This window comes from Falco punctatus, assembly GCF_963210335.1.
Source record: "Falco punctatus genome assembly, chromosome: 4".
Taxonomy (NCBI): Eukaryota; Metazoa; Chordata; class Aves; order Falconiformes; family Falconidae; genus Falco; species Falco punctatus.
The window spans coordinates 127,596-153,498 of NC_137583.1; the positions used below are offsets into that span (position 1 = coordinate 127,596).

The following is a 25,903-nucleotide window of genomic DNA, read 5'->3' on the forward strand; positions in this document are numbered from 1 at the left end:
AGCTTGAAATGTAAAAATAAATATGTTCTGCTGAGTTATCATAGCATTTCTAATCACAAGGACAGTGGAAATCAGTTCAGCTTGTATATTATATCAAGTTCTCCGATTTGAAAAATATTCTTACCTCGGGTTTATCTCTGTGTGTGTTTACAGCTTCAACATTCAGAAATATAGATTCTACTTTACATCCTGTTGATAGAGAACACATTTTCAGAATTGGTCTGCATTAAAAACGAAGTTCCAGTAAAGATGCAATCTAATTTTGACTTGGTGAAGGTTATGCACTTCCCCTTCTGATTTATAGTAGAATTTCTCAGATTCTGAACGGCTAAAGCTAATGAAATGAATCTATTCCACCAGGATGAACATTATTCTCAATCTGATAAATTCATCTCCTATTCTCATCTTGGCTTTATTATTATTTTCCTTGAAACAAATTTTCATTTTTAAACATACATGAACAACCACAACATTCAGTCAGGAAGTTCTTTCTTGTAACTTTTTTTGACTTTTAAACATCCTACACTTCACAGAATTTCATTGTAATACAGAAGATAAACGTTGCTTTCATTTTTTAGAACAGGAAAATGATTACGAGAAGGTACACTGTGTGTTACTAGCAACCCCCATTCCTCTACATGTGCAAAGCAGTTTTAACTCCGAGCTAAATGGAACCTTAACGTTGACTCCTGAAAAGGAACTTCTTTTCACCCAAAAATGGAAAACTCCAGAGAAACAAGAAAAAGTAAACAGTCAAAGAAACTATTACTCAGGTAGTACAAACTGACCCACTTAATATTACTCAACACACTGTGGTCACGCCATTTTAAGCAATGTCTGCCAAACACTGTCTGATCTCATTTGAATGTGACTTTTATAAGCTACCACTACCCCACACAACATTAATAGGCAAATTCCTCTAACACACCAGAGTCCATGCTCTATCACAAATAGCTTTTCAGATTTTGCTCTCACTTATTTCCTGAAGTTGTTAGACATTCCATAGAATTATTACATGACAGGAAAAGGTGATTTTACTCTTTTCTTAAAAAACCACTGCACTTTAAAAAAAATAAATTTATATAAATATATATATATATAAATAGTAAGGCAAAAATTTGCCTTCCCTTAGGGAAGTCTTTTCTGAGAAACTCCATTTATCACAAACACTGTGACGACTGCAGGAGGGCCAGCACTTGCAGAAATAGTCAAGCAGAAAACAGATTTTAAGGGGTAAAAACACACATCTCCTACTGGAAGAGTACCCTAGTCATCCTTCTGTTCACAAATCCACTGTGACCCTTGAGACCAAGCAAAAAACAGCTCTGATTCCTGACGATGGCCGTTACTAAGGACTGGTTACACAGCAGACACTGCCACAGAGTCCTCTCAGTCCCTACTACTAGCCGAGTTGAAGACCTGAAAAAAGTATCATACGGAAAACTTAAAAATAAACTAAACTGACAGGAGTTACTCCATAGTAACTACAAAAAGCATGTTCCCAGCTCATTTTTAATTACTTATGTGCAAGTTCATACCTACAGCAAGATGCATTTTCTCTTCCCTGTGTGCTCCCACACAGACCACTGCTACACTGGATTTTTGGGTAAAAAAAGTCTAATTTATCCTAATCCAACTGTCAGGTCATAACAGATGTTCCCCTACTAAAGATCAGACACTTGGGGTGGGAATGATGCTACCTTCTAATGCCAGGAATAGCAAACACCTAAGGGAGTGTTACCCCAGAACAGGATTGGCTGAAAGGTATTAAACACACAGTGTTTGATCCTTCATCCTGCCTCCCATGAACCAAGCAATACATCAACTTGAAATAATGCTATAGATGAATATGTATAAATAGTTTACATGACCCTTGTATTTTCAGATAGTCAAATTCCAAAAAGTAGGTTGACTGAAATGTGCTAATCAGATATATCAAACACTTTAAGGATAAGGACAATATTTCAGACCACTTTTCCTTCCTCATTTAGTGTGTGAGCAAACACTGCAAACATGCAGGCCCTCTTAAAAATGTATGAGCAGTCACCTGATTTCCCACTATAAAACACAAAAAAAACCAACCCCAAAAGCAACCCCCCAAAAAAACCCTCTCTGTAGAATCAGGCTGAGACTAGCAAGTCAAGAGAATCCAATTTAAAAAACAATAAGTTTCAACTGTTCTAAATTTTCAAAACTCCAGCCTGTCATGCAAGGCTAGAACAGCAGATGTCACCAAAGCATAGACGGTTCTTACTGTAGGAGGACATTGCAATTACGTGACAAAAATCTCTTCAGACAGATTTCCCAGTGTAACAGCTAGTACTTGTCTCAGCTTTCTTTGAAACCTAACAAAAACAACCAAAGCACAGGTCTAGACTGCTGGTTTTCAAAGCTGATCATCAAAGATAGCTTTGCATTTCTGGTAACTCAGCTAGCATTTTTTGACAATCCACTTCCTCATAAACTGTGCAGTTCTCTTTGTAAACTAATCTTCTGAAGTGTGATGAGATATCAGAAGATATAATTAAGTCGTCACTTAAAGAAAATTAACAGGAGGCACATGTCAAGCCGAGGTTGAAACACACACAAAACTTAATTAGCAATGAGCCTAAAACCCAAGAAGTACATGTCACAACCCATAACCCCACACCCCACAAGCTAGCTAAGCAGCAAATCTCAAGTTAAAGCCCCTGAGCTAAGCAGTGATAATGGCTGCTGACAAACTAATGCCAGCAACAACAGATGACCTAAGTTCATATGGTAGTGTGAAGGTCCATGAAAAAAAAAACACTACAGGAAAAGAGAATAAAGTTATTTAAGGGGAAGGGGAAGATCTTTTGTAAGATGATAAACCTACGTAAATCTGCTTGTCTTCTAAAAAGCAATACCATCAAATATGTCAGTAAAAGCTGAAATCTTACTATACCAGACACGTGTAAACAATATGGATTTGCCAGAAGAATTAGAGAAATAGCATATGAACTGAGTAGAGAAGAAAGTTGTCCACTAGTAGTCACAGTCACTAGAAGTTTCAGGCCTTCACCAATATGTATGTATTTTCTGGCATAATGCAAAGGAAATGTAAAGCAAAGCATTCATTGATTCTTACAAAGCTGTGCAGGCATACATGCAATGTCAAACCTAATTGTTCAGTTATACTTCAAAGCAAAATAAATAAAACCCGTGTTTTAATTTAAATGCTTCACAAACTTTACTGATGACTCTGGACAGTACAGCTGGACTTACATATTCTTAATACTACTTACCATAAGCCACCGGGGTTAGCTTTAAGACGGTATGCAGCGGGCACTTCAGGTAAGGCAGTTGTTCTGCAAAATTGAACAACAAATTACATATGAAATACAGATTACACGAACACTACCTTTTACATTATGTTACAAGTCAGCCACGTAACTGTCTTTTTATCTGACAGTACATCTGTCTTCTTCCCGAGCATGCAACAGAGATGCTATTCAAACAGAGCTAAAAACAAACATTACAGTATTTCAGATGAGGAGCAGCTCAATAAAAATCAACTACCAAGGTTTCACATCTGGGTCAAATACAAAAGAATTGCAATTGCATACTGGCCTAGCAAACCACCTTCTGATGACAAAGGCAATGGTTAGAATTTACTGTTTGGAACCTTGATCAGTAAATTTTCAAAAATAGACCACTTGTATCAAGGAAGACCTACCTGCAGGCTTGTCAAGAAAATATGCCAGCAAACAGCGCATGACAGCTTGGTGACATATGACAAGCACATTTTCCTGCCTTTCAAGTTCCATAATTACTGGCTCCAGTCTCTGAACAAGGTCTTCATAGGACTGAGCAGGGAGGAGAAATTACACAGCACATTAGAAAGGGAAAACTCTTTGAACAGTACAGATATATACAGTGGATCTTACTTTCAGATTAGTCATCTTCTCAACATTGTATTTGTGCACAAATAACGTAGTAATGATTTTCCTTAAATTAAGAACACAGTCCAGGTCTTCTAGACTATCAAAGAGCATACATATAACAAAACTAACCTCCCTCATGGAAAAGCTTTATTAATTAAATCAGTCACTATGATCAAGAACTTCCACAAAATCCCTAGAATTGAATTCACAGCATCTGCAAATGTACAGGTTAGTCTCACACATTATTTTCCATACCTTGTCTTCAAAAGCATCTCTCTTCCAAGCAAGTATCTGTGAAGCCCAGCCCACTGTCAGCATACAAGGAGTTCACAAAACCTGACTTGTTCAGGCTGCCCTTTGAAAACAAACTATGGGCTTGATGAACTGGCCTGGTAATAGCATCCACCATCCCACTAAAAGCCACAAACAAGGAGGCCAGATTTCTCTTGCAACCTGTCCTGCACAGCATGCACACAGTGAATCTGGTGCTGCAGGTAGACAGCAGGATTTCTGCATGGGCATGCTTAAGTTATTCTTCACATGCACAGTAAAGCCGGTGTGCAGAGAACACAGGAGAGGGCAAGGTATGAGCAGAGCAGAAAGCCCTCACTCAAGGCAGGCAGGGAAAGCAGCACTACCGATGGAGGCCTTGGCCAGAGCAGCCCAGCAGTCTCCAGTGAGGCTGTATAAACCCCTGTGACTGGTACCAGGGGTGGAGAAACCACCTTTGACAAATGACTGAGATCAACTAATCACCCCGAGGCAATGAAGGAGTTTGAAATGTTTGTCACCATCCTAGAGGACGACATCAGTTTGGAAAACAAACACTCCTTGTCCAAATGGATTGTGAGAAATTTGCAGCTTAATGACTGCCTCATTAGTAAGAGAGGGGTCACATCCACCAAGAACACTGCTCTTACCACAAGCTGCTCTTAGCGTGGTGATTACTCCTGACTGCCAAGGAAAGAAGACCACAGAGCACTGCTTCCTCCTGATGCAAACATCTTAGCAGCTGGTCCAATTACTCCTCCACCCTGCTGCCCTGAATCCTAAGCCTTTAGCACCCACAGACAGACCGCGTGACCATCTGGTAATTGCTGCACTGTAATGGGTTTGCTTTAGAAAGGCTGTCAACAAGTTATCTTCCCAGAGGCAAGGAGTTTATTAAAGTGAAAACACCAATGTGGCTACGGATTTCCCTAGCATTTCAGCCAGAACTGCATGCAGAACAGACATTATCTACAGCAGGATGAATAGAAAAAGGCAGTCTTGGCAGTATGTTTGCATATGCAATAGTTTCAAGCCTTGCAATCATTTTTCCTGCTTTATCACTGCAGGACCAGCATAGAAACGATGGCCACAAGATCAAAACTCTCAATTGTTTTTCTAAATCTATTGTTTTATTTTTCAAGCCCTGAATCAAATTAAATGGTCTGTGCTCAATCCCTGCAAGCTCCTGTGTGCTTTCCCCTGGAGAAAGGAACCTTTTTATTAATTAAAAAAAAAAAAAAAAAATCTTTCCTAAAAGGCCTGTATTCAAACAGACAAGGAAGCCTTCATGTTAAGAGAGAAAAATTAGCATACCTCTCCTTTAGGGTATCTGTATCTGTATTTGTCTTGGTCTCTCAGTGCAAATTCAAGCGGGTAATTTTCCTGTATTTCTTCATATGTCATTTCTTCACACACTCCCTACAGGTAATAAAAATAATTTAAAGGCATGTATTTTCAGCGGTGTAAAAAGCAGCTCTCACTCTTAAATAAAGTCGTACATAGACAACCCTTAACAATTGTATTTTGTTACTCTGACACTTAATGACAAAATTCTCACATTGTGATGAACAGGACACTCAGCTGGATGTGGTTACAAGGAAACATTAAATTCCTACACAAATGAAGTTACACACATGGGCAACCAAGGCCAATAAGCAAGGTCAAATTTCATCTATTGCACCTGCTTATGTGTTACAGGTGCAGTTGGAAAGTGCCAACTAGCAACACCCACCTACCAAAAATTTCATATCATCATGGCCTCTACAAGGGAATGTTTTACTGGGAAAGAATAACCAAGACTAAATTAATTATGGCAAAATGTAACAAAATATTTCGCCTTGTGAACAGGAACTAACAACTTTTCCGGCCACTAGAAGAAGCTTAAATTACTTTCTATCCCATAAAAGGCGTATCATTACAAAATGAAGTACAACTTTCATCCCTAGCAAACAAAGCAACTTACTAGACATTTAGAAAAGAAGAACTTACTGCATCAATCTCATTCAAAACCTTCCACTGCTCATAAGGCACTCCCAAGGCTTCAGCAGTCTGAATTGTCCTTTTCATCTGGCTGGTCCAAACTTTCAGATCTTTGATATTCTGTTCATTAATAAATTGTGCCAAGCTTTTGGCAAACTGAAAGAAAAACCATGAGACAATGGATAAGGGCTCAGAGCCAACACATTGCACTCAATTTGGAACACAAAGGCTCTAGCCTTTGTAAACTCATTACAACTTTTCCAAAAGGCTCTGTCAAAGTTTCTGCTAAAAAATACAATATATTCCATCCATTAAGGCAAGAGGGACAGGAAAGGAAAGGAGTACAAGGAAAACACAAGTTTCCTGCAGTTCCTTCTTTAGTTCATCTTTACCTCCATGAATTTTCCTTTCAGCTTTAACTTGTGAACCTTCCCAATTATCCAACAAGTCAGCATTTTACAAAAATACAGTCAAAAAATAAAGCCCTCTTGATAACTGCTTTGTGGTGTAGCATAAAAAGGAATTTCAACCACAGAATGACAAATAGCTAACAGAGCACATAAAAAAATCACAACACACAAAGTGTGTCCATCCAGTTTCCACTACCCACCTACGCAACTAAAAAAATCCCTCTTAAATATATTAAGAGGAAAAAGGTGTAGAGGAAGAAAGCTGTAACTACACAGAACAAACTGTACACGTGCATAGATACACACAAAATGCAGTCACACTTGTGCAGGAGGTACGTACTTCTTTCCCCCTGACAGACAGTCCAGGATCTCCTCCTATTCTCCCTTTCAGATTGAGTTCACTTTCTCCATGTCGACAGAGGTAGATTGATCGAGGAGTCACATGGATATTCATGAGGTAGTAGACAATCCGGCTCTGAATGTGATCCATTACTCTGTTCACAAGGTAACTCCTTCCGACATCCATAATTTTAATATAAGAAAGATCCCTTTCACGAGCAAACAAAAAAATTATGCAGGATTCCACAGCTTGTGTTAGCATGTACCACAATCTTCCCAGCCTCTTTCTCGTTATAAAACAAAGGGGCAACAAGCCAAAGCAATAAGCAAACCCTCAATTACCCACAGAATATGCATTAGTCCCAACAAACTGCGAAAAACAAACAAAGGTACAGGATGAACTCTATTCCTTTCACATGTAAGCTGCTCACATCACTTTCTTTTCTGTTCCCTTTACTTGCACTTTGTCTCTCAAATCTAGATTCCATCCTTGGAAAACTACTGTCCTCCCACTGAAAGGAAGATTCAATGCAGTCATTGAACTCTGGTAGCTTCAATAAGATATCCAGGTATTTTATGATACCAGGTTATTTTTCTCCAGGTTACAAACACTTCCTCCACAGCAAGTATTTGTCCGATTGCACCCAGGGGCCAAAAGACAAGGCCACTATTTACCCCCCTCAGTTAAATCTTCCAGAAAAACTACAGCAGCAGAAGCCTCAGGGACTAGCCTGAAGCAAGATGTTTTCTCAGCGGCTCTGTCAACAACTATTTATTAACAGTAGAATCAGATTGGTTTGGCTTGGAAGGGACCTTAAAGATCACCTAATTCCAACCCCCATGCCTGCCATGGACAAGGACACAATTACAGTACTGTAATTTACCTCACCACTACCTTCTCTCAGCATCAGACAGGTTATAATTGCAAATGTTCACAGCTTATCCCTTCTCATCTGCGCTATAATTTCATACATATATATACACTATATAATAGTATGGAGGAGGAAGAAAGTCTAATAACTGAAAATAACCACTATTGGTTTCTAGATATGCATCACACCACAATAAAACAAAAAAACTTGTAATAAAACCAAATCGAGGTGATGAGAAGCAAGCATCATCACCTCATCTCTGATAGCATTCTTTGGAGTTAATCATTACTATTTCACCCAGGCACATCCATTAGGTCCATCACAGAAATTATATGCATGAACTGATCTGATTGAATCAGCTTCACGCTGCTTACATGCAATTACACTAAAACACAGCACAGCCTTCTCCATAGCACTTGTCCTGAAACAAACCAAGTGCACCTGGTATGAGTGCAGCTCAAAATCGCACACTGAAATGCTGGACTCTAGCAAGAAAAACAGGGCTCCTCCTCACATGGTTCATCCCTACTTTACTTTCAGCTGTTGAAAGTGAATGAGAAACAGATGAATGCTTTGGCATGAGGGCAAATAATCTACCTCAAAGTTTCTCACAGCCCTGCATCTGCAGAATAATTTGCAAGCACAAATAAATAAATTTAGAAGTCACATTTTTAAGATTGATGTGGTCAAAATTGATCTTAGCCATGTCAACAATCTGATCTCCTCTACATACTGAAAAATCAAATAACAATCAACCGCTACAGCAAGTCTGGAAAAAATTCTAAATGCTGGTTCTATCCCAGAAGAACCATACCATTCTCCAAGTGGGAAAAATCAAAAAGAATATTATCCCAGAGTAGATTTGTTAGCCAATTTTCCTCAAGCAAACAAGTTTCCAGGCAGTACACCCAGAGTCAATTTTCTCTAATTTGCCAAAGGAAAGAGAGCTCAAGCAGTTAAAAAAACATGACTAGAAAGCCCTAGCCCCCAATACAGGATGCTCCATCCCCTAAGGAAACATCTTAAAATAACCCACTTGTGATCACAGTATTATTTCACCACTTACTTGTCAAGAGTTTCATCTAGTGTCTCATATGAGTTCTTGTAGCACTCTATTCTTTTCATGAAGTCTTCTGTTGCTTCATCATTACTACAATCAACATAGTCAGGACTACCCAACTTCACTTGCTGTTTAAAATAACAACATGACAGCGGTACATAAGTTTCTTTCCCTTTTTAACAGCTTAAAGCTTAAAAGCTTAAAGAAATAGGAAGGGTGAGAACACAACACAGAAACTTACTTTCCGGTTGTTAATTACAATATATGTAAAGCGGAAAGAGCTATTCTTTATAGAATTAAACTTCTAAGTTACTATACACATGGACAGGAAAATAAATGAAATGTTCTATTAACGGGAGCTAATGTGCTTTTTGCTACTGGAAGTTCTTATAATGTACTTCTGAAAATGCAGAGCTACTTTAACCTCTTGACTTAAAGCAAACTTTGCTATACTCACCACAATGTTTGCAGCAATGACCTCTGGATCTACGCATACTGACTCAACAAAAAATGTCTTCAGTCCAAATGGGAAGTTGCATACAGAAGGAAGGAAGGAAGAGGGGAAGAGAGAAGATGCATTAAAACACCTCTGGAGACTAACACACACGAGCACTATGGTGCTCACTTCCATGCTAACCCCTTTTCAACAGCCAAACGTTAAACTTCCCTCCATTTACTCAGAAGGTTTCTCCAGACCCTCTCATCGGCAGTTGTTGGCTTACCATTCCCTAAAGCATCATGCTCTATACTCATTCCCGCAACAGTGCTTCTAAGTGGAAAAATTTTGCAGCGAGAAAAATTTATGACAGAAGCGGAAAAAGTAAATGCAGAGGATGCAAGTTCAGCCACACAAACAGTAACTACTGTTTCTGAAATAGTAATTTAGAAGTCTTTCAATGAATGGAGTAGCCTCACTGGAAAAGAGGTTTGTGTTTTGCTCTCTCAAAGATTTATGGAGAAGCAAGTTTAGAGGAAATGAAAGATTACCGGAGAACAGCTAAACACAAAACAATCCTGTACAAAAGGCAGAAAGCCACGGAAAGTTTTTAGTTTGTACAGAACTAACACAGAATTCCCTATGTGTTTCTGCAGCAAAATCCTGAACTGCACTAAGAACCATATTTTAAATAATTCTGGCTGACAGTATACTCAGAACTGCAGGCCCCAGATGACAGAATTGAAGCCATAGCATAAAAGAGATTAACTTCAAAGAGTATAAACATTAAAACTAAGAAAAATGAGGACTGGGTGACTTTTAATCACAAACAATGCTTGAGAATGCAAAACCTAGTATTGACTAAACATCTAGGAAGGACATGGCTTATGTTAGTGCGCTTCTTAACTCAAGAATACAGGTAAGAGCAAAACTATCACTGCCTTACTTGCTCAGGTGTTACTTGAAACTTTGACTCACTTTATATCCATTTTCTTCACCAAATTTGTAGATAGTTTCTCTACGTTCTCGAGTTGTGTTTGTAGCATCAAAGACCTAGGAGTAATTATGGTGGGGAAGAGAGAAAAGAATTAAAAAAGCATCACAGCTTGTGAAAAGCACTGTGTTACTAACAAAAAAAATAAGGGTTCAAATCCCTCAGTGTGAAGGAAAGCAACGAAAACACTTCTCCTTCCCTCTATGTCAACATGTTCAACAGGAAAACACAAGACATTCCTACTTTACGCACATGATTTTCTAAATACTAAAAAAAGACTAATATTTTGAAAGCACTACCAGCAGAACACTACTTGGAAGAAGCAACCAGAATTTCAGTCTAACACATAATACAGGACAGAATCTTCCTCCTGGCCTGTATCAGCATTGCATACTAATGCACAATTCTGGTGATTTGACCCTGGCTGAATACCAAGTGCCCACCAAAGCCACTCTATCACTCCCTCAATCAGACAGGAGAAAAAATACAATGAAAGGCTCATGGGTTGAGGTCACTCAGCAATTACTGTCATGGGCAAAACAGACTTGACTTGGGGAAAATTAGTTTAATTTATTACCATTCAAATCACAAATAACACCTTCCCCCCACCCCTCCCTTCTTCATGGGCTAAACTTCATTCCTGAATTCTCTACCTCCTCCCCACCAGCAGCAGAGGGGGATGGGGAATGGTAGCTGAGGTCAGCTCATCACAGGCTGTCTCTGCCACTCCTTCCTCCTCAGGGGGAGGCTCCTCGCACTCTGTCCCTGCTCCAGCGTGGGGTCCCTCCCACAGAAGACAGTTCTCCATGAACTTCACCAATAGGAGTCCTTGCCACGGGCTGCAGTTCTTCATGAACTGCTCCAGCATGTGTCCCTCCCATAGTGTCTCCCACGGGGCAATCCTTCAGGAACAGACTGCTCCAGCAGTGGGTCCCTGCAGGGTCACAAGTCCCGCCCAGCAAGCGCGCTTCAGCCATGGGCTTTTCTCTGCACAGGTCTACCAGTTCTCCAGAGAACCAGCTTCAGTGCAGGCCTCCCACGGGTCACCGCCTCCTTCAGGCACCCACCTGCTCCGGCGTGGGGTCCTCCCCGGGCTGCAGGTAGGTAACTGCTGCACTGTTAACCTCCGCGGGCTGAGGGGGACAGCCCGCCTCACCACAGCCTTCACCACAGGCTCCAGGGGAATCTCTGCTCCAGCGCCTGGAGCACCTCCTCTCCTTCTCCTTCTTCACTGACCTGGGTGTCTTCTCTCACATAATCTCACTCCTCTCTTCTGCTGGCACAGACCTTTTTTTCCCCCTTCTTAAATGTGCTGTCCCAGAGGTGCTACCCAGGCTCGGCCTTGGCCCGTGGTGGGTCCATCTTGGAGCCAGCTGGCATCAACATTGGACATGGAGGAAGCATCTCGCATCTTCCCACAGAAGCCACCCCTGTAGCCCCCCACTACCAAAACCTTACCATGCAAACTCACTACAATAGTTCTTTAGCGAACTTATACCACACAAAAGATGCTGCAATCAATATGGTATTCAAAATGTAAGTGTAAGCTTTTAAAGGGCGGAAGATCTGCAAGACTTGTAAATCCTGTCCATGAATTACAAGATACATGCAGACATTTTTCTAAGAACTTATGTTTAGCTCTGAACACACCAGTGTTTTACCTTAGTATGAAGTTTACCACAATACAAAGTTTACCTCATGTCCCCAGTAAAACTTGTAACTATAGAATGGTTTTCCCTGATTAGCTAATGAAAACACAAGAGTTGTGTCAGCAGTCTTAAGAAAAACAATGTTATGCAAATTGATGTGAATATGCAACATCAATAGTTGAAGAGCTGATGTTTTGCATCCCATTATTAAATACTCAGATTTGTAACAATTTACTCTTGAGTTTCTCCTGCTCTCTTCAGAGATTTCCCATGTCAGTAATGCAACTGCCAAGCAACAGCCAGGATGCTTTCTGTTCAGTCTTTACCTTTCACTTGAAACACCAGACTATCAAATGGAAACACAAGTGCAACCAAAGCAGATGTGTACATTATACAGTACATTATGTACAGCGGAGAGAAGGGGGACATTTTTCTGGGTGTTACCCCACTCAGAAATTTAACCCCTCAAATCACAAACGTGGCTGCTTAATATGTCATCATCTCCCTGAACTTAAGTAATCCTTTCACTGCAGATCTAACATATAACTCCCAAAGAAAAAAAACAAAACTGATATACTGAAGAGATACCAGAATTACTTGGGCTGTATATTATCCAGCAGACACCCAGTTTGTAGGGAAGCATCTTAAGAATGTGTCTTCCAACAAGAAACTTACAGCCACGTGCCCGTTTTCTTCACTGAGGTACTGTCGGACGTCATTCAGTGCTGCTAAGGCACACCGTCTTAAAAATGAAAAAGAGTAAAACTCAAATGCTAGTTAAAGTCATTTAATTAACACACTTTTGCATTGTGATCAAAGTGCCCTGCAAATGTTAAGATAGTATCTCTCAAAAACATGTATTTTTTAATCAGCCCACACACACAAAACATGGGAAAACCAACAGAGGTCAACGAAGCTATACTAAGGAAATGTGGTCACAGCTACCTGTCTGGGAAAAAAAAAAAGACCTGGCTAGTGCTCCTCTGTGCAACTGATAAAACTATACATCACCACAGAATACCCACCAACTTTGCAGACCCCATTAAACTTTCACTGACCTAAAATAACATCACTGAATCATCCCTGAAACTGTACTCTTTTCCCAATTACCTATTCATAGATACTGGCTTCTTAAATGGATCCTGAAAGAGGGAAAAAATAAATCAACTTAAGGTTTTTATCTTGTGGCCCTAAGTTAAAGTGGAAAGACGACGATTTTTCAGTAATCTACTTCCCTCTCTTTTTGACTATTGTGTAAAAATAGCTTATTTTAACAAAATTTGTTAGAACAAGAGCAAAACAAAGTTAGCATCATGTATTAGGGAAGAGGTGGAAATAACACCCCATTATAGTCACCAACCCAATGTAATTAGTACTGGAGACCATTGATGACACAGATACCAGAAAACCCCACCTCTCCATACTTTACACTTGTATTAAATCTGGAGAATAAATTCATTTGCAACTTTCCTATTTCCCCAGCATTAGTATTATCTTCAAAGTCCACCATGATCTCTAACACAATGAACAATACTGGAGGGCAACATTAACACTGTACACAATTTACTCACAGAACAAAGCCCCATTTATTTCCAGTGAGTACAGCCTTTTTCAGTACCAACATAATAACCTGTCCATTTCAACAGCCTTTCCATGCATTATTGCTCTGTTCTGACTTCCAGACTGAAATGCATAACTCTTCTCTTACATTTGCCAAATTCTGCACGCACAGCCTTATCTTAAAAGAAAAATGAGGGCTTTTCAATCCTGACAGTATTTCCACATTAGCATGGTTAATAGATGTCAGGAACAGATGCATCAGTCAAGTCTGCACTAAATAAATATATAGCCTCTTTAGTCATTGCTAACTAGGCAGATGAGCTCACACAGCCCATTTCATGTTACATTCTCCACCATTTAGTCTAACAGGTGACACAGAAGCACGTCAAACAGTTTGGCTCTACCTCCAAGCAAAAGGTAGGGGCTTGCAAGACTAATGCACCTCATATCTGCTCTTTGGTCCCGAAGGATTAGGAGGTTCTCATGTAAATTGTTCTCCTTTGACATTAGCAATACTCAGTTGCTGCTAAAGGGGAAAGGGAAGAGGGAACACAGACGGACAGCCACAAAAGAAAGTGCAGACAGTAGGAAAGTCCAGACATTTTTGATGCTCGAGCTGAAGCAATTACGAACAATATACTCTGTATTTTAAAAAGCCTAAACAAATCACACTTCTGTTCCTTCTCATTTCATACTGCACACTCTTAAATGTTTTCCTGAACATAGTAAAAAGGACAATGAATGGTGAAGAAAATAAAAGACCTTCCCATTTGACCTTCTGTAAGAAAGAGGTAGCTCCCTCTTGCTCTGACCTTCTCTTCATCTACCCCTTTCTTCTCAAGGTCTTTCTTCTACATTAAAGCAAAGCCTCTTTCCAGACAAGACAGGAGTTCTCAAGTGCTTCATCTGGGCACAGGTGTTCACACCTGCATAGCATTAGCAAAACATGACAATTTTTGAGGCAGTGCACTGATTGACTGCATGAAGCACCTGCATGGTGGCCAAAAAGACAACTTCAGGGAGACAACAATAGTGTTTCATTCCCACTCATTTGAACAGATAATGACAAATAGGTTCAAAGTACTCCAAGCAAAAAATTCCAGTACACAAACCAAAAAGAAAAGCAGTTATATGGGTTTATTTTTTCTTCTATATGATCAAAAAAAAAAGCTCTAAAATGGCATTTTAGGAATTAAGACAGAAGAAAGTCACATCCATTAGCTGATACCTTATGAAGAGGTAATAAAAATAAAAACCTTCTCTAGAACTTCTTCTTCTTGACATTTTATGCAGCAGTCTCTTAAAAGTCTTCCTGAACATACAAAAATACAACTTAAAGAAGTCTCTAAGAGCAAATTACATAGAGTACCATTTCAATACGATTAGCATTGTGCAGCTAAACACATTCAAAACTTACTTCCTGATTTTCAATCCTTCTTCATTGTCAGGCAGGAAGAATTCGAAAGATTTATACTTTTTCACCAAATCTCGACGATACTGACCAACATTAAATTCTGCCAAGAAGAAACCAGTATTAGTGGGAACTAATGACATTCAAGTAAAAAGGACAAAAATTATGACAGCTTTGAAATCCAACTACCTGCAAGGATAAAATAATTTACCATGTATAAAATCAATGTATCATACTACTTACTGTGTTTTGGGGGGGATTGTTTGTTTTTAAGCGTATAAACAACAAATCATGGAAATGGCAAAAGAACATTTGGGCTCTTGGTAGCTCCAATGGAGTCACTTGGCCATACTAATGTGCCTCTTGCCTACCAACAAAAAGAAACTCCTTTCCTCTTTTGCAGGGGTGGTTGGAAGTCTATGTCAGTAGTCTACAAAGAACTAATAATAATCTATCTTTTCTTCTGTGTATATGTGCAGTGAAATAGTATTTTGACAGCACCCTCCAAAACTTTCAGCTCGTATTTAAGCAAGGAAGAGCTCTGAATAGAACGAACCAGTCTTGCTTTTGATAAACAAAACTTGAAATTCAAGTTGTGGAAATATTTTTTCAGAACCCTGCTCCAGTATTTCAGTTCCTTAATGATCAGTACATACCTGTTCATTTATTTTAAAAAAATGCTTAAGCTATAACAAAAAAAAAAAAAAACAAACCCCAAAAAAACACCAACCAAACAAAAAAAACCCTACACACACACATTTAAAAAATCAGAAGCATTGAACAATCTTACTGTGATCTCTTTAACAGTGGCCAAAGAAAACTGTTCCTTCTCTGGGCAAAGGTCCATCGATAAGGTCTACAGCCAGACAGACACACATCACAACATCAGATATGGGATGAGGGCAAAGCGGTTCTGTTTTGCCACACAGCAGACAATGACACTGTTCCCTGACAAACTTAATTCAATAGCTCTGCAAGTAGGTCTCTGAAATGCAATTAATGTTTAAGCTGTTTCTGACCTACATGTTTTCTCTGCTGAACTGCAAAGCATTTTTTATTTTAACATTAGACCAAACTGAAGTATTCTGTTTGAGAAGCTGCCAAGGTGTAACTACTTGCCAGACTTAAATTCTGGAAAGAGGAAAAGAAGTAGTAGGCAATTGCAGAGTTGTAGCTAAGAAAAAAAGACATAGGATAAAAGATCTCAGCATCAGCTGTCATACATAGATTGCTGTTGGGATTGGGAGCAGAGGATAAAGAAGTAAAATATAAGTTTTGTTGGAATTCAACAATGTTAATGTAATTTTTTTTTGTGGTCAACTGTATGACATGGATTATAGTACAATCCAGATTATTCTGTGAAAGGTTTAATGAGCACTACCCACACTGGCTAGATGAGAAGGTGGCTACTTGTAAGAAAAACAGAAGATGAAGTTCAGATGGCCAGTGTTGTCAGGCAACAGCCCTTTAAAAATCAAAATTAATTAATTTTGTAAGAAAGAATAGTTACTTCAAGAGGGTCATGCATGGCAAAGGAAAAAGTGCTATCTAGTGGGACAATCTTCAGCCTTTTTTATTAGCATCCCCCCCGTGGAAGTTTCACAAAGCTAACTGGCATCACAACTACCACACAGCCAGAACTATTCAAAAAAGATTCCCAAAGTTTAGTATCTAAAAACCACATTGCAACACAGCTCTATTCAGGCATCTAATTGACCTCACTTCCTTTAAAAAGCCCATACAAAAGTCCTTTGTATTTTTAACCATTTCACATCCTAAATGACAGAGGATTTTAGAAGGAATAAAAGAAAACACAGAAGTGATGGCTCAAATGATTCAACTAACATCAACCCTGGGCTATTCACCTCCATTTTCTGTTACTGAACTCTCCAGCTTGCTTAATGTATGGTATGTTATGCTAAAAGGTGGCATTTATCTTTTCTCTGGTTTACAGATCATCATCATTTTAACTACCTGTCTCAGAAAATAAGAATACTCACTATATTAAGCACACACTAATTTGAAGACATCAAGAGCCAAAGGGTAACAGATGTTAGCCCTAATTGATACTTACAATGTATCAATTCAGTCCCAATCAACTGGAAGCATTAAACAATGTGTCAACTATTCGCTCAGTCAGTGAGGTATTTTAAATTGATTTCAGCTTCAGTAAACCTGCACCACTGACAACAAACAACAGTAAAGGACCTGTGGTTTTCCAAGAAAATCCCAAGTCACCCTTTCTAACAAAGACAAACCATAACCAGCAACCTGGGATAGAAGCTCATATGGTAACTTTATGTTGTATACTTTTGAAAAATTAGGCAGTTAACACCCTCACTATTTTTTATTAAGCACAAGTGCACGTGTTTTCTGAGGTGCTACTCAGAGTAGCCCACGGAACTCTTCCTATATCTGAAGCAGACCACCTCTACCTATTTTACTGTATTTGGGATATATTCATCCAAGCATGAACCAGATGTGGCCAGTATCTTGTTTGTCATCCAATACTGGATTCCTGCTTTTCAAAGTTCACACAGTCAAATGCTCAACACAATGACGTATAAATAAAACATACATTTTATCAGCTTTATAGGCTAACCTATTTAGACTGTTAATTCTGTTTCAGCCAAATGGATAAAACTGAAGTCCCCAAAGATCTGTTACTGCTCACCAGAAGGGTTATACTGTGTGAAAACAGTCAAAACTCAAGCGATAATTTAAATCCAGCAAACCCTCAAACTATGTAATGTATCCTCCCTAACTGTGGATAATTGGCTAGCTGAAAAAAGGTCTCATAGACATAGTCCAGCTGGCTGGACAAAAATGCACATCGCTCTCAGCTTATCTGAAGTAAAGCAAAATACACTGTCTTTGGCTGTTTTTGTTACACAATAACAGGAAGATTTCGGTGGGAAAAGAATGTTGCAGGTGGGAACAGAAAACTACAGAAGAGAAACTAGGGGTGGGCTTGGTATTTAGGCAACGAACCAACAATGAGCTTAACTTTTGTAATATGTATGAGCCAATTATAACAAGGCATAAAAGGTGACTGTAAGGTACAATAAACGAAGTCTGCTGATCACTCATATTGAGCGACTGTGTCTTCCCTCCATCGCGACACCTAACCTCTTGTCTAAATAAAGCGTATTAGACAAGATTCTAATAGCTTAAGCAAATACCAACTCAAAAAGCTATACCCTAGAACCAAAAGGCAGTTTAAATGTTGGCCAGAACTCTTCATCTTGACTTCTTGGAGGTACTAGGAAATACATCTTTGACAATCCAGCCAAAAGTCTACACTTTAAGTATGACCTAATATGTTTAACGTTATTTAAGTGATTAACAGGTCATAACTATAAAACTGCCATTACTGCACCAGACACAAAATCACAGACCACTAAAACTGTATTTTTCTTCTACAGAGATAAAAGGAAAAGGCAGGGAAGATGGCTGTTCAGATTCTCAAATGGACTTAGGTCTTGTTTACTTGTTGATCCGGGCCTACAAGATACCACAGGAGCTCCAGAATGAGAGCAGCCAGGTCCTTGGCATAGCCAATTTGAGCCATCATTTCCCACTCAAAATACATATAGAAGTACTTAAGAGAGTGGCAACAAGTAGCTGCTTCAGTTCCTTGGGTTCTTAATATTCAAAGAGCTGTAGCTTATTCCACAAATGCAGTTAAACAAAGAGGCTAACAGAGAATTATACGCTGCACAAAGTTCACAGACAGAAGATGGAGAAGTTAACAGAACTTTAACCCAGAAGTTTTTTCTGCTTGTCCACTTGTTTCCCTTTCATCCACATAAAGGGGAAAGACAAAAAGGAGGGGGGGGAGGGGAAGACATCTGAAGAACCAAAGCATTAAGGGACAAGGGCAAAAAATTGATCTAGGCACCTGGCCCGCTCCTGCAGCAGAACAAGGAAGTAAATGAACATTCACCGGATTTTGATTAATTCTAAACAGAACAGAGAGCCTGTGTATGCTATTGCTTAGAAATAAGTTAACAAAGCAGACACGACTTTAATTAGACAAACTTGGCAACAAAATTACTGGGAATTAGGTTTATAAAACACCTAACATCTGTCCTGTTCTTCAGATTTAAATAAAAGCAAATCCATCACCTTTTGTAGGCACTCCAATCCAATTTAAATAGCGTGTCAGCTTCTTCGAGATGTAGGTTTTTCCTCTTGCTGGGAGACCCACCATGACAATCAGAGTAGGACAGTTGGTCATGCATACTGAAACAGAAAAATAGAAAACTAGGATTTACCATTATCATTCCCACAAAGCAAAGGCTTATATTGCAGCAGAACATTACAATCCATGTGCTCTCTGAGGAAGTGACCGTTCAAGCAGCTCATGCATGGTGTTTCATTATTTCAAGGGGGTTCTTCAAGAATGCAGTGGACCTAACCAGGTTTCTTATGCTGTGTTGAATTTTGGAAAGGCGAGTCAGTGGTAGTGCAACGCTGGACATGTGAGTTGTACACAGGCAGAAGACAAGGAACCTATGTACTTGCATACATGTTCTAAGGCATACAAAAACGATTCCAAAAAAAGGACACTGACATCTTACACCCCTATGTGCCTCAGTTCAGTGCTTGCATTGAAAGGAAACAGCAAGGTGTATACAATCTTCAGATAATTTTTAAATTTGTAAGACAAGACCTCAAGACTGCTCAACCTTTTCTTGGTTTTAAGCAAAACAAGCATGACAGATGCAGCTTCATACATCACACTATGACATGGTACGTACTATTTATTATTTCTCCTTTCAATATTATTAACATAAAAATATCTTTTAAAACAGCTTATTTTGACTGTTCTATGGTTACTCGGAATAAAGCACAAGTATGCTACACAATCAAGTATAATAATCTGATAAACAGATACACATACAAAGGCAGAGTGTTTAAGTTTTAAAAATAAACACTGCAGCAAGTTAAAGGGGTTGTATGTATAAACTGAAAACTTTTGAGGCATTTCCTTTCAAATGACAAGTTTTTTAACATTTTAATGGCACAAAACTATGGATACCTTGCATGAATCTACCACAGCTACAGGGGACTGCCTAAAAAGAAAGAAGATATTAAAGTAGTGCAAAGATACCACCAGGTCCCTCCATCCCCTATTTCAATGGAAATTCACTTCTATACAATCCACAGGTGCATCAATTTCCCCAGTGTCTTGACAGAGGAGTTGTCAATTTGCCCCAAAAGATTACATTTCAGCATTGAACAAGTCCCATCCCACAAAGTCACTTGCACCTATCTGGCACAGCCACTCCACAGAGTACACTCATCAAAAAAGAACAAGCTGACTAGCAGAGACAGATGCACTTTCTTAAAACACACATTTAAAAGAAAAAAAAAAAAAAAACAACCAAACCCATTAAAAATACACCACTTCATTGTGGTCAATGTCAGGAGAGAGAGTACCTAACTTCAAACCCATGAAAGGGTCTGCTACTAATGTGCAATGAGAGTTACAGGGAGCTGAATGCAAACCAAAACAAATCCACCCAAACATGTCCATGTCTCTGGAAGGACACTGAAAAAAGCCCTCTGAGTAAGCTCCTCTGTGGAGAAGCCTATGGACACAAAGGATAATGTTTTCTTGTCCCTCTTCCTCTTTGTCCTAAGTTCAAGCCTGTGAACCCCCTTCTCCAAGAGGGAGAAGGAAGTCTCTGGAGAAACAAAGTCTATGAAGTGCAGAGTACAGCGCTTCCTAAGCTTAACAGCTTTGCTTCTAGTTTTAAGGACAATAAAATAGAATACTGAGATGAGAAAAATCCCTGAGTCCCTCGAAACATTAAGGGAAGACACAGTTCTTCAAAGCCAGTTTGAAAGGTTCTTAACCTGAAATATCTAGCTCAAGTTTTAAACAATCTTCAAGTATAAACAGTGAAATAAGAGCTGTAAAAAATCAGGATGTGTAAGGAAAGGCTCTGTACCTCAGGTCCACCTGCTCTGCAAGGAGCTGTGCTAATTGGAACTGGCTTTTCTACACATCATGGACAGAATTTACTAACTAACATTATAACCAGACCTCCCTTCGGTATTTTCCCCCACTTCCCCTCCTGGGATAAGCGATACAAATTTCGCCTTCACACAGAAAATTTGTCTTTTGGGAATGTAATGATAAACCTGTACTGGAACAAAATTTCATTTTGCAAAACTAAGGGCTAGGAAGCTACAGTGAGGAAAGCTGCAGCCCCCTTAAATGGTTGCTTCACAGGTTACACCAACAACAGCTCCCTAAGCTAAGTTCTACTGCTTGCATCAGCTTATAATAGATCCTTCTCACTGAGCAGCAAACCAGACCAACACAACTACAACAACATGGAAGGTGGACATTTCCTTCCATTGTCACAGTCAACATGCAAGTCTGGCATCACTTGCACTTTTACGCAAATTTCCTCAAAGAAAGTACAAAAATTAAAATTGCCTTCATTAGAGCCCTATGCATACAGTTTAACATGCACGCCTATTCTGGTGTTCTGATCACTGATATAGCAGAAACCAAGAGAATTATCTGCTGATCCCAATCAAACAAGTTGCAATCCCATTCTAATTAGGTGCCAGGCTGACTGAGAGCGCTCTTCCTCTTTAAAGGAAGACACCAGTCAGACAGATGCCCTGCATACCAGGAGGAGGCACACCACTGATTCCAACAACCTTAAATATTCTGCTCTTACATAATGCCATAGCCCTGTAAACACCACTACACAATACATGGTGCTACAGCATATACCATCCATTAATGCTTGTTTTTGACAAGAGGACATTAGTTTACAATCCAAAATTTGGGGCACTAAAAAATGTTTGGTGTTCTGGTTTATATGGCCAACAGTGGCTGCAGTCTAATACTGCTTACACAAGCAGCACTTAGTGACAAGTGCAGCTACGCATTTGGAACTAGAAGTCAAAGGCACGTTTGCTGGCCAAAACAGCAGAGGTTAACAGCTACATAAAAGCACACAAAGCAACTATTTTATTTATTCTGTACCTCAGCATAGCACCCTCAACAATAGGCATAAGACTCATCACAGCAGACATAGGTTTTTGTTTTCTTCCTTATGATCTTGAGTAATTAACAAAGCTTAATTTTGCTCATTAGCTCAGTAAAAAAAGTCAAGATCAAAACAAAACACAAAGTTCTGAGCATGTATTAAACACTCAAAACAAACCTTTCTCTCAACAAAATGCTGCCAACACTCACTGGAAGCGGTGAGAAATGTTAATTTCAATGACAGTATTTAAAATGTCAGCATCTCAAGACTTACACCTTCCTTTGAAGAAATGTAAGCAATTTTGACATGAGGAAATAGACTGATTAAAAAACTAAACAAACCACAAGTGACACATATCTAACTCTCAGAATAAAAAAGCCTCTTTAATATTTTCCCAATGGCACAATGCTCAATTCCCCTTTTCACAGCACTTCACCATCCTTCACTTTATGCAAAGAACAATTTGCAGTACAGAAGTAGTTACAGTTACATTGGTGCAAGTTGCAGAGCCAAGGCAGACTCCTAAGCACAGCATCCTCTCAATTCCTCATCACTGGATTGTCTGGTTTACCTCTCAAATTCTCTCTACACAATCTAGTCTCGAGAAAACAAACTAATTTTTTTAAACTGCTTCATGCATGTAACTCCTATGGGTTTCCAACAGCACCATTGTGTAAATGTGCTATCAACGTTTTGTTAATTTTGCTAGAGGAACATACGTCTTGAGAACAGCAAAACAAAACTTACAGGGTTGTATGCCATCATTTTCTAAAGATGCTCCATGAGACTTTACTCAGTTTTTTTCTTTACAGTAGATGTTTGTAATATATGTATATAAGATCGCACATTTATAAAGGGCAGCATCAAAAAGAAATATGTTGCATCCCCTTGCTTAGAGGGAACACATTAAAAACATACCCAAAATACCAGTGAAGGAAAATTGCCAAGTGATGAAGTGCATTAAAATTCAGTACTGCAATTTAAGGAGGTTGTGAAATCAAACTGGGACACTGAACAACCTAGATCAGCTGTGCTGCATTTCATCAACACTCAAAACTCACAGTCTTGTGAAACCAGAGACAAGAGTCTGTACTTTTCAAGCTCACCTACTACCTAACATATTATCAGCTGCCCCTTTTTTTCCACCCAAAATGAGATTTTGGTTTTTCTTTCTCTCTGTCAAATTTTTTAATTCAACTTTTAAGGTCAGATGCTTTTTGTATCAAGCTGCTACAGTAAGCCATCTGAAGTTTATGAAGGATTCTTGCTGTTTCTGTGGGCTTCGACTCAAGGCCTGCTCTCTGAAATCACTGTACTATTTAGAGGCTCATACAAAAATATCTTTATAAACCAACAGAACCACCCTTCCAAATAAGGCTACATGTTTTCTCTTATCACTTATCCAACTTAACTATTGCTAATCCATTTTTTCCTGCTCATCAATGATGATCAGTCACCTTTCATCACATCCCACAGTGATGAGTTCCTCATCCTACCACTCTTCCTGAAGAGCATCCTGCTTCTATACTGATGAAGTCCATGATCTTCTAATTTAGCTTTCCTCCTTTTGTCCAAATTACCGGTTTCCAACATCTCCTTGGTACAAGAGATTCAGAATTCATATTGTCTTCTAGCCAGCCTCATGCCACTAGCTGCTACTAGCAGCTCTGCCATCCACTTGCTCAGGTTTACCATTTGCTTCCTACAGCTTTGATGCCAACAGCAATGGCCCCATCATACATCCTGATACTCAGGCTACAGCTGGCTGTTGTCCTTACCTCATTTCTCCTTCTTTAGTTCCTAGGGTTGGGGGTACAAATACATATAAGCAGGGTGAGCTCAAACGGTAGAGTCCTCTAGAGCAAAGATAATCTTCATTTGATACTTTTAGGGTTTGGACTTGATGTACATTCATACTGCTGTACAAACAGCAAATAAGAATTATTAGAATGACCAAATTCCAGGAGCTTTAGGGAACTAAAGCTGTTAACTTGGGGGGGGGGGGGGGGGGGGCAGGTTAATGTTTAACCACAGGAAGTTCACTATCTATCTGTCATGCTACTAACATCCTCTGCTAGGCTCTCAAAACAACTTTCACTATAGCATATTTTGCTATTAATTTTTTTATGTCCATGTTTGTAGCCCACTGCTTGATTCACAGAGCTTGAAGCAAACTTGACAACCAATGCCAAAAGTAGCTTTAGTGCAACCTATTTACAGACAAAACCTTTCACAAAAGACCACAAAAGGTAAGTGGCAGTTATTAATAAAAATGTGCACTTCTGCTGTCACCAGTCTTACTTTGGAAGGTCATTTAGAACAGTTACCTTTGTTTTACTGGTCTCACTAGCTGTAAAAGCTCAGTCTGCTCAGTTGGCTGCACATGGCCAGAACTCCTCTTTGAAGACCTCATAATGAACAGACTAAAAGAACTAGCTCTTCAAAGCCCTGTGACAGCTAAACCCTGGCACAGCTAGCCAGATTTCTTCTTCCCCAGATACTTACAGTTGCTACCACTTCTAGAAAACCACACTAAAACCAGCTAACCCAGATAAGTTCCTCTGAAGATGGATCTGCTAAGTCCTCCACTGAAAGTGTGCACAATTCTGCTCGCCCATCTTCTAGAAAGATAAATTAGAAGTAGTGCAGATAAAGGTTATCAGCATGAATGAGGAAATAAAAAACCCAACCAAAGGAGACTGAAAGAGTTCATCTTGCTTAGCCTAGAAATTCAGAAGACATCAGAGCGACTAGCTTCACTGCTTCCACCAGAAAGCTACTGGAAGACAAGAAACCCACTTTCTACCTGAGCTTGTATTTTTTAACACAGTAACAGTTAACACAGTTACTTGTAGCAGCAGAGAACTGGAACTCTTCAATCCAACATAGCCCCACATCACCCAGTCTGGGCAGTCTATCCTGAGCTGTCACAGCATGGCTACAGGGTCTGCAGGTCACACTGCCTCATCAGAACACGGGGCGATGCATGATACGTGGAAATCTGAGGGAAAAGGGCTCCAAGGCACCTTTGCACAGAAAACAATGAAAAGCATTCTCAGTTTGGTGAAACAAGATAGATGGCTTTAACAAGGAAGAGGAAGTTCTGCTCCTCTCTAGGCTGTTTGTAATTCTTATGTATCACAAAGGACTGTAGACATGTTACGGGTAGAGCTGCAAGAGCAAATGTTTCCAAATCCATTTTTCTAGCAAAAAGGTTTTTTATTTACATCTCGGGTATCATAAATTATAGAATCCTACCAAAAAAAACACAGGTATGTTTAATAATTTTTACGTTATAGTCAAGATACACTAAATAATTCCACCAAGAAGACTCTGTACACCACCAGATTATATTTGACCAACATGCAATTTTGTTCTTGTGGGCTGGGTTTTTTTTTCTTTGTAAAACAGTATCTATGTGGAAGCTGTAACAAGTGTTATTTTATTTGGAAAAGAGTTAAGGATAAAATAAAGCATTCTTCTTAGCATGTTTACAAAAGCAATTATATACACTTTCTGACCCTTTTCCTAGTGCAGCATTCATCTCCTCTCGACACATACTATCCTCCAGACGCTGAAATAATTCACACAGAAACACATGCCTGCTTCCCTAGCAGAAACCAAGAAAGTTTGGGCTTTTTTTTAGCAAGGGCTGGACTCAAGCAAGAGCAGAGGTGAGGGGAAGCAGCCCAAAGACGCCAGCCATGCCAGCAGAGCCCTCAGCTCTTTCTGTCAGCGCAGCCTTTTTGCATGACAAATAAAAACAATTCCGCAGGACAAAGCCCCTTTTGTCTGCAAAACTGCCTTGTACTAGACCTCAGTTATTTACGTAAAGGGAGGGGGGAAAGAAAAAAAAAAAAAAAAAAAAAGAGAGAGGCAAAGTTTGTTCACAAACTATGGTTTACAAACGCCACTGCGAAAGTCTTTAGAAGCTGATGACTTGGTTTGCTGCACCTCAAAATAAGGAAAGCCATTAACTCATACAACAGATGGCCTGA

The 25,903-nt window shown here is 39.3% G+C and overlaps 1 protein-coding gene across 11 annotated transcripts in view; it reads right to left on the reverse strand.

Moving 5' to 3' along the window:
- Positions 1–25,903, reverse strand: part of LOC308062488 (6-phosphofructo-2-kinase/fructose-2,6-bisphosphatase 4) — a 62,406-nt gene that overhangs the window by 10,222 nt on the left and 26,281 nt on the right. For 10 of the 11 annotated variants that reach the window (XM_080384073.1, XM_080384072.1, XM_080384074.1 and 7 more), the window contains 12 exons: positions 19,015–19,131; positions 14,893–14,989; positions 12,591–12,657; positions 10,251–10,325; positions 9,294–9,350; positions 8,843–8,964; positions 6,906–7,113; positions 6,165–6,311; positions 5,490–5,594; positions 3,698–3,827; positions 3,267–3,329; positions 125–189 (listed from right to left, as the gene is read on the reverse strand). In XM_080384073.1, coding sequence (XP_080240199.1) covers positions 125–189; positions 3,267–3,329; positions 3,698–3,827; positions 5,490–5,594; positions 6,165–6,311; positions 6,906–7,113; positions 8,843–8,964; positions 9,294–9,350; positions 10,251–10,325; positions 12,591–12,657; positions 14,893–14,989; positions 19,015–19,131 — 1,253 coding nt within the window. Of the gene's footprint in view, positions 1–124; positions 190–3,266; positions 3,330–3,697; positions 3,828–5,489; positions 5,595–6,164; positions 6,312–6,905; positions 7,114–8,842; positions 8,965–9,293; positions 9,351–10,250; positions 10,326–12,590; positions 12,658–14,892; positions 14,990–19,014; positions 19,132–19,930; positions 25,751–25,903 lie in introns of those variants that run through there. The other variant, XM_080384075.1, reaches the window with a different exon arrangement.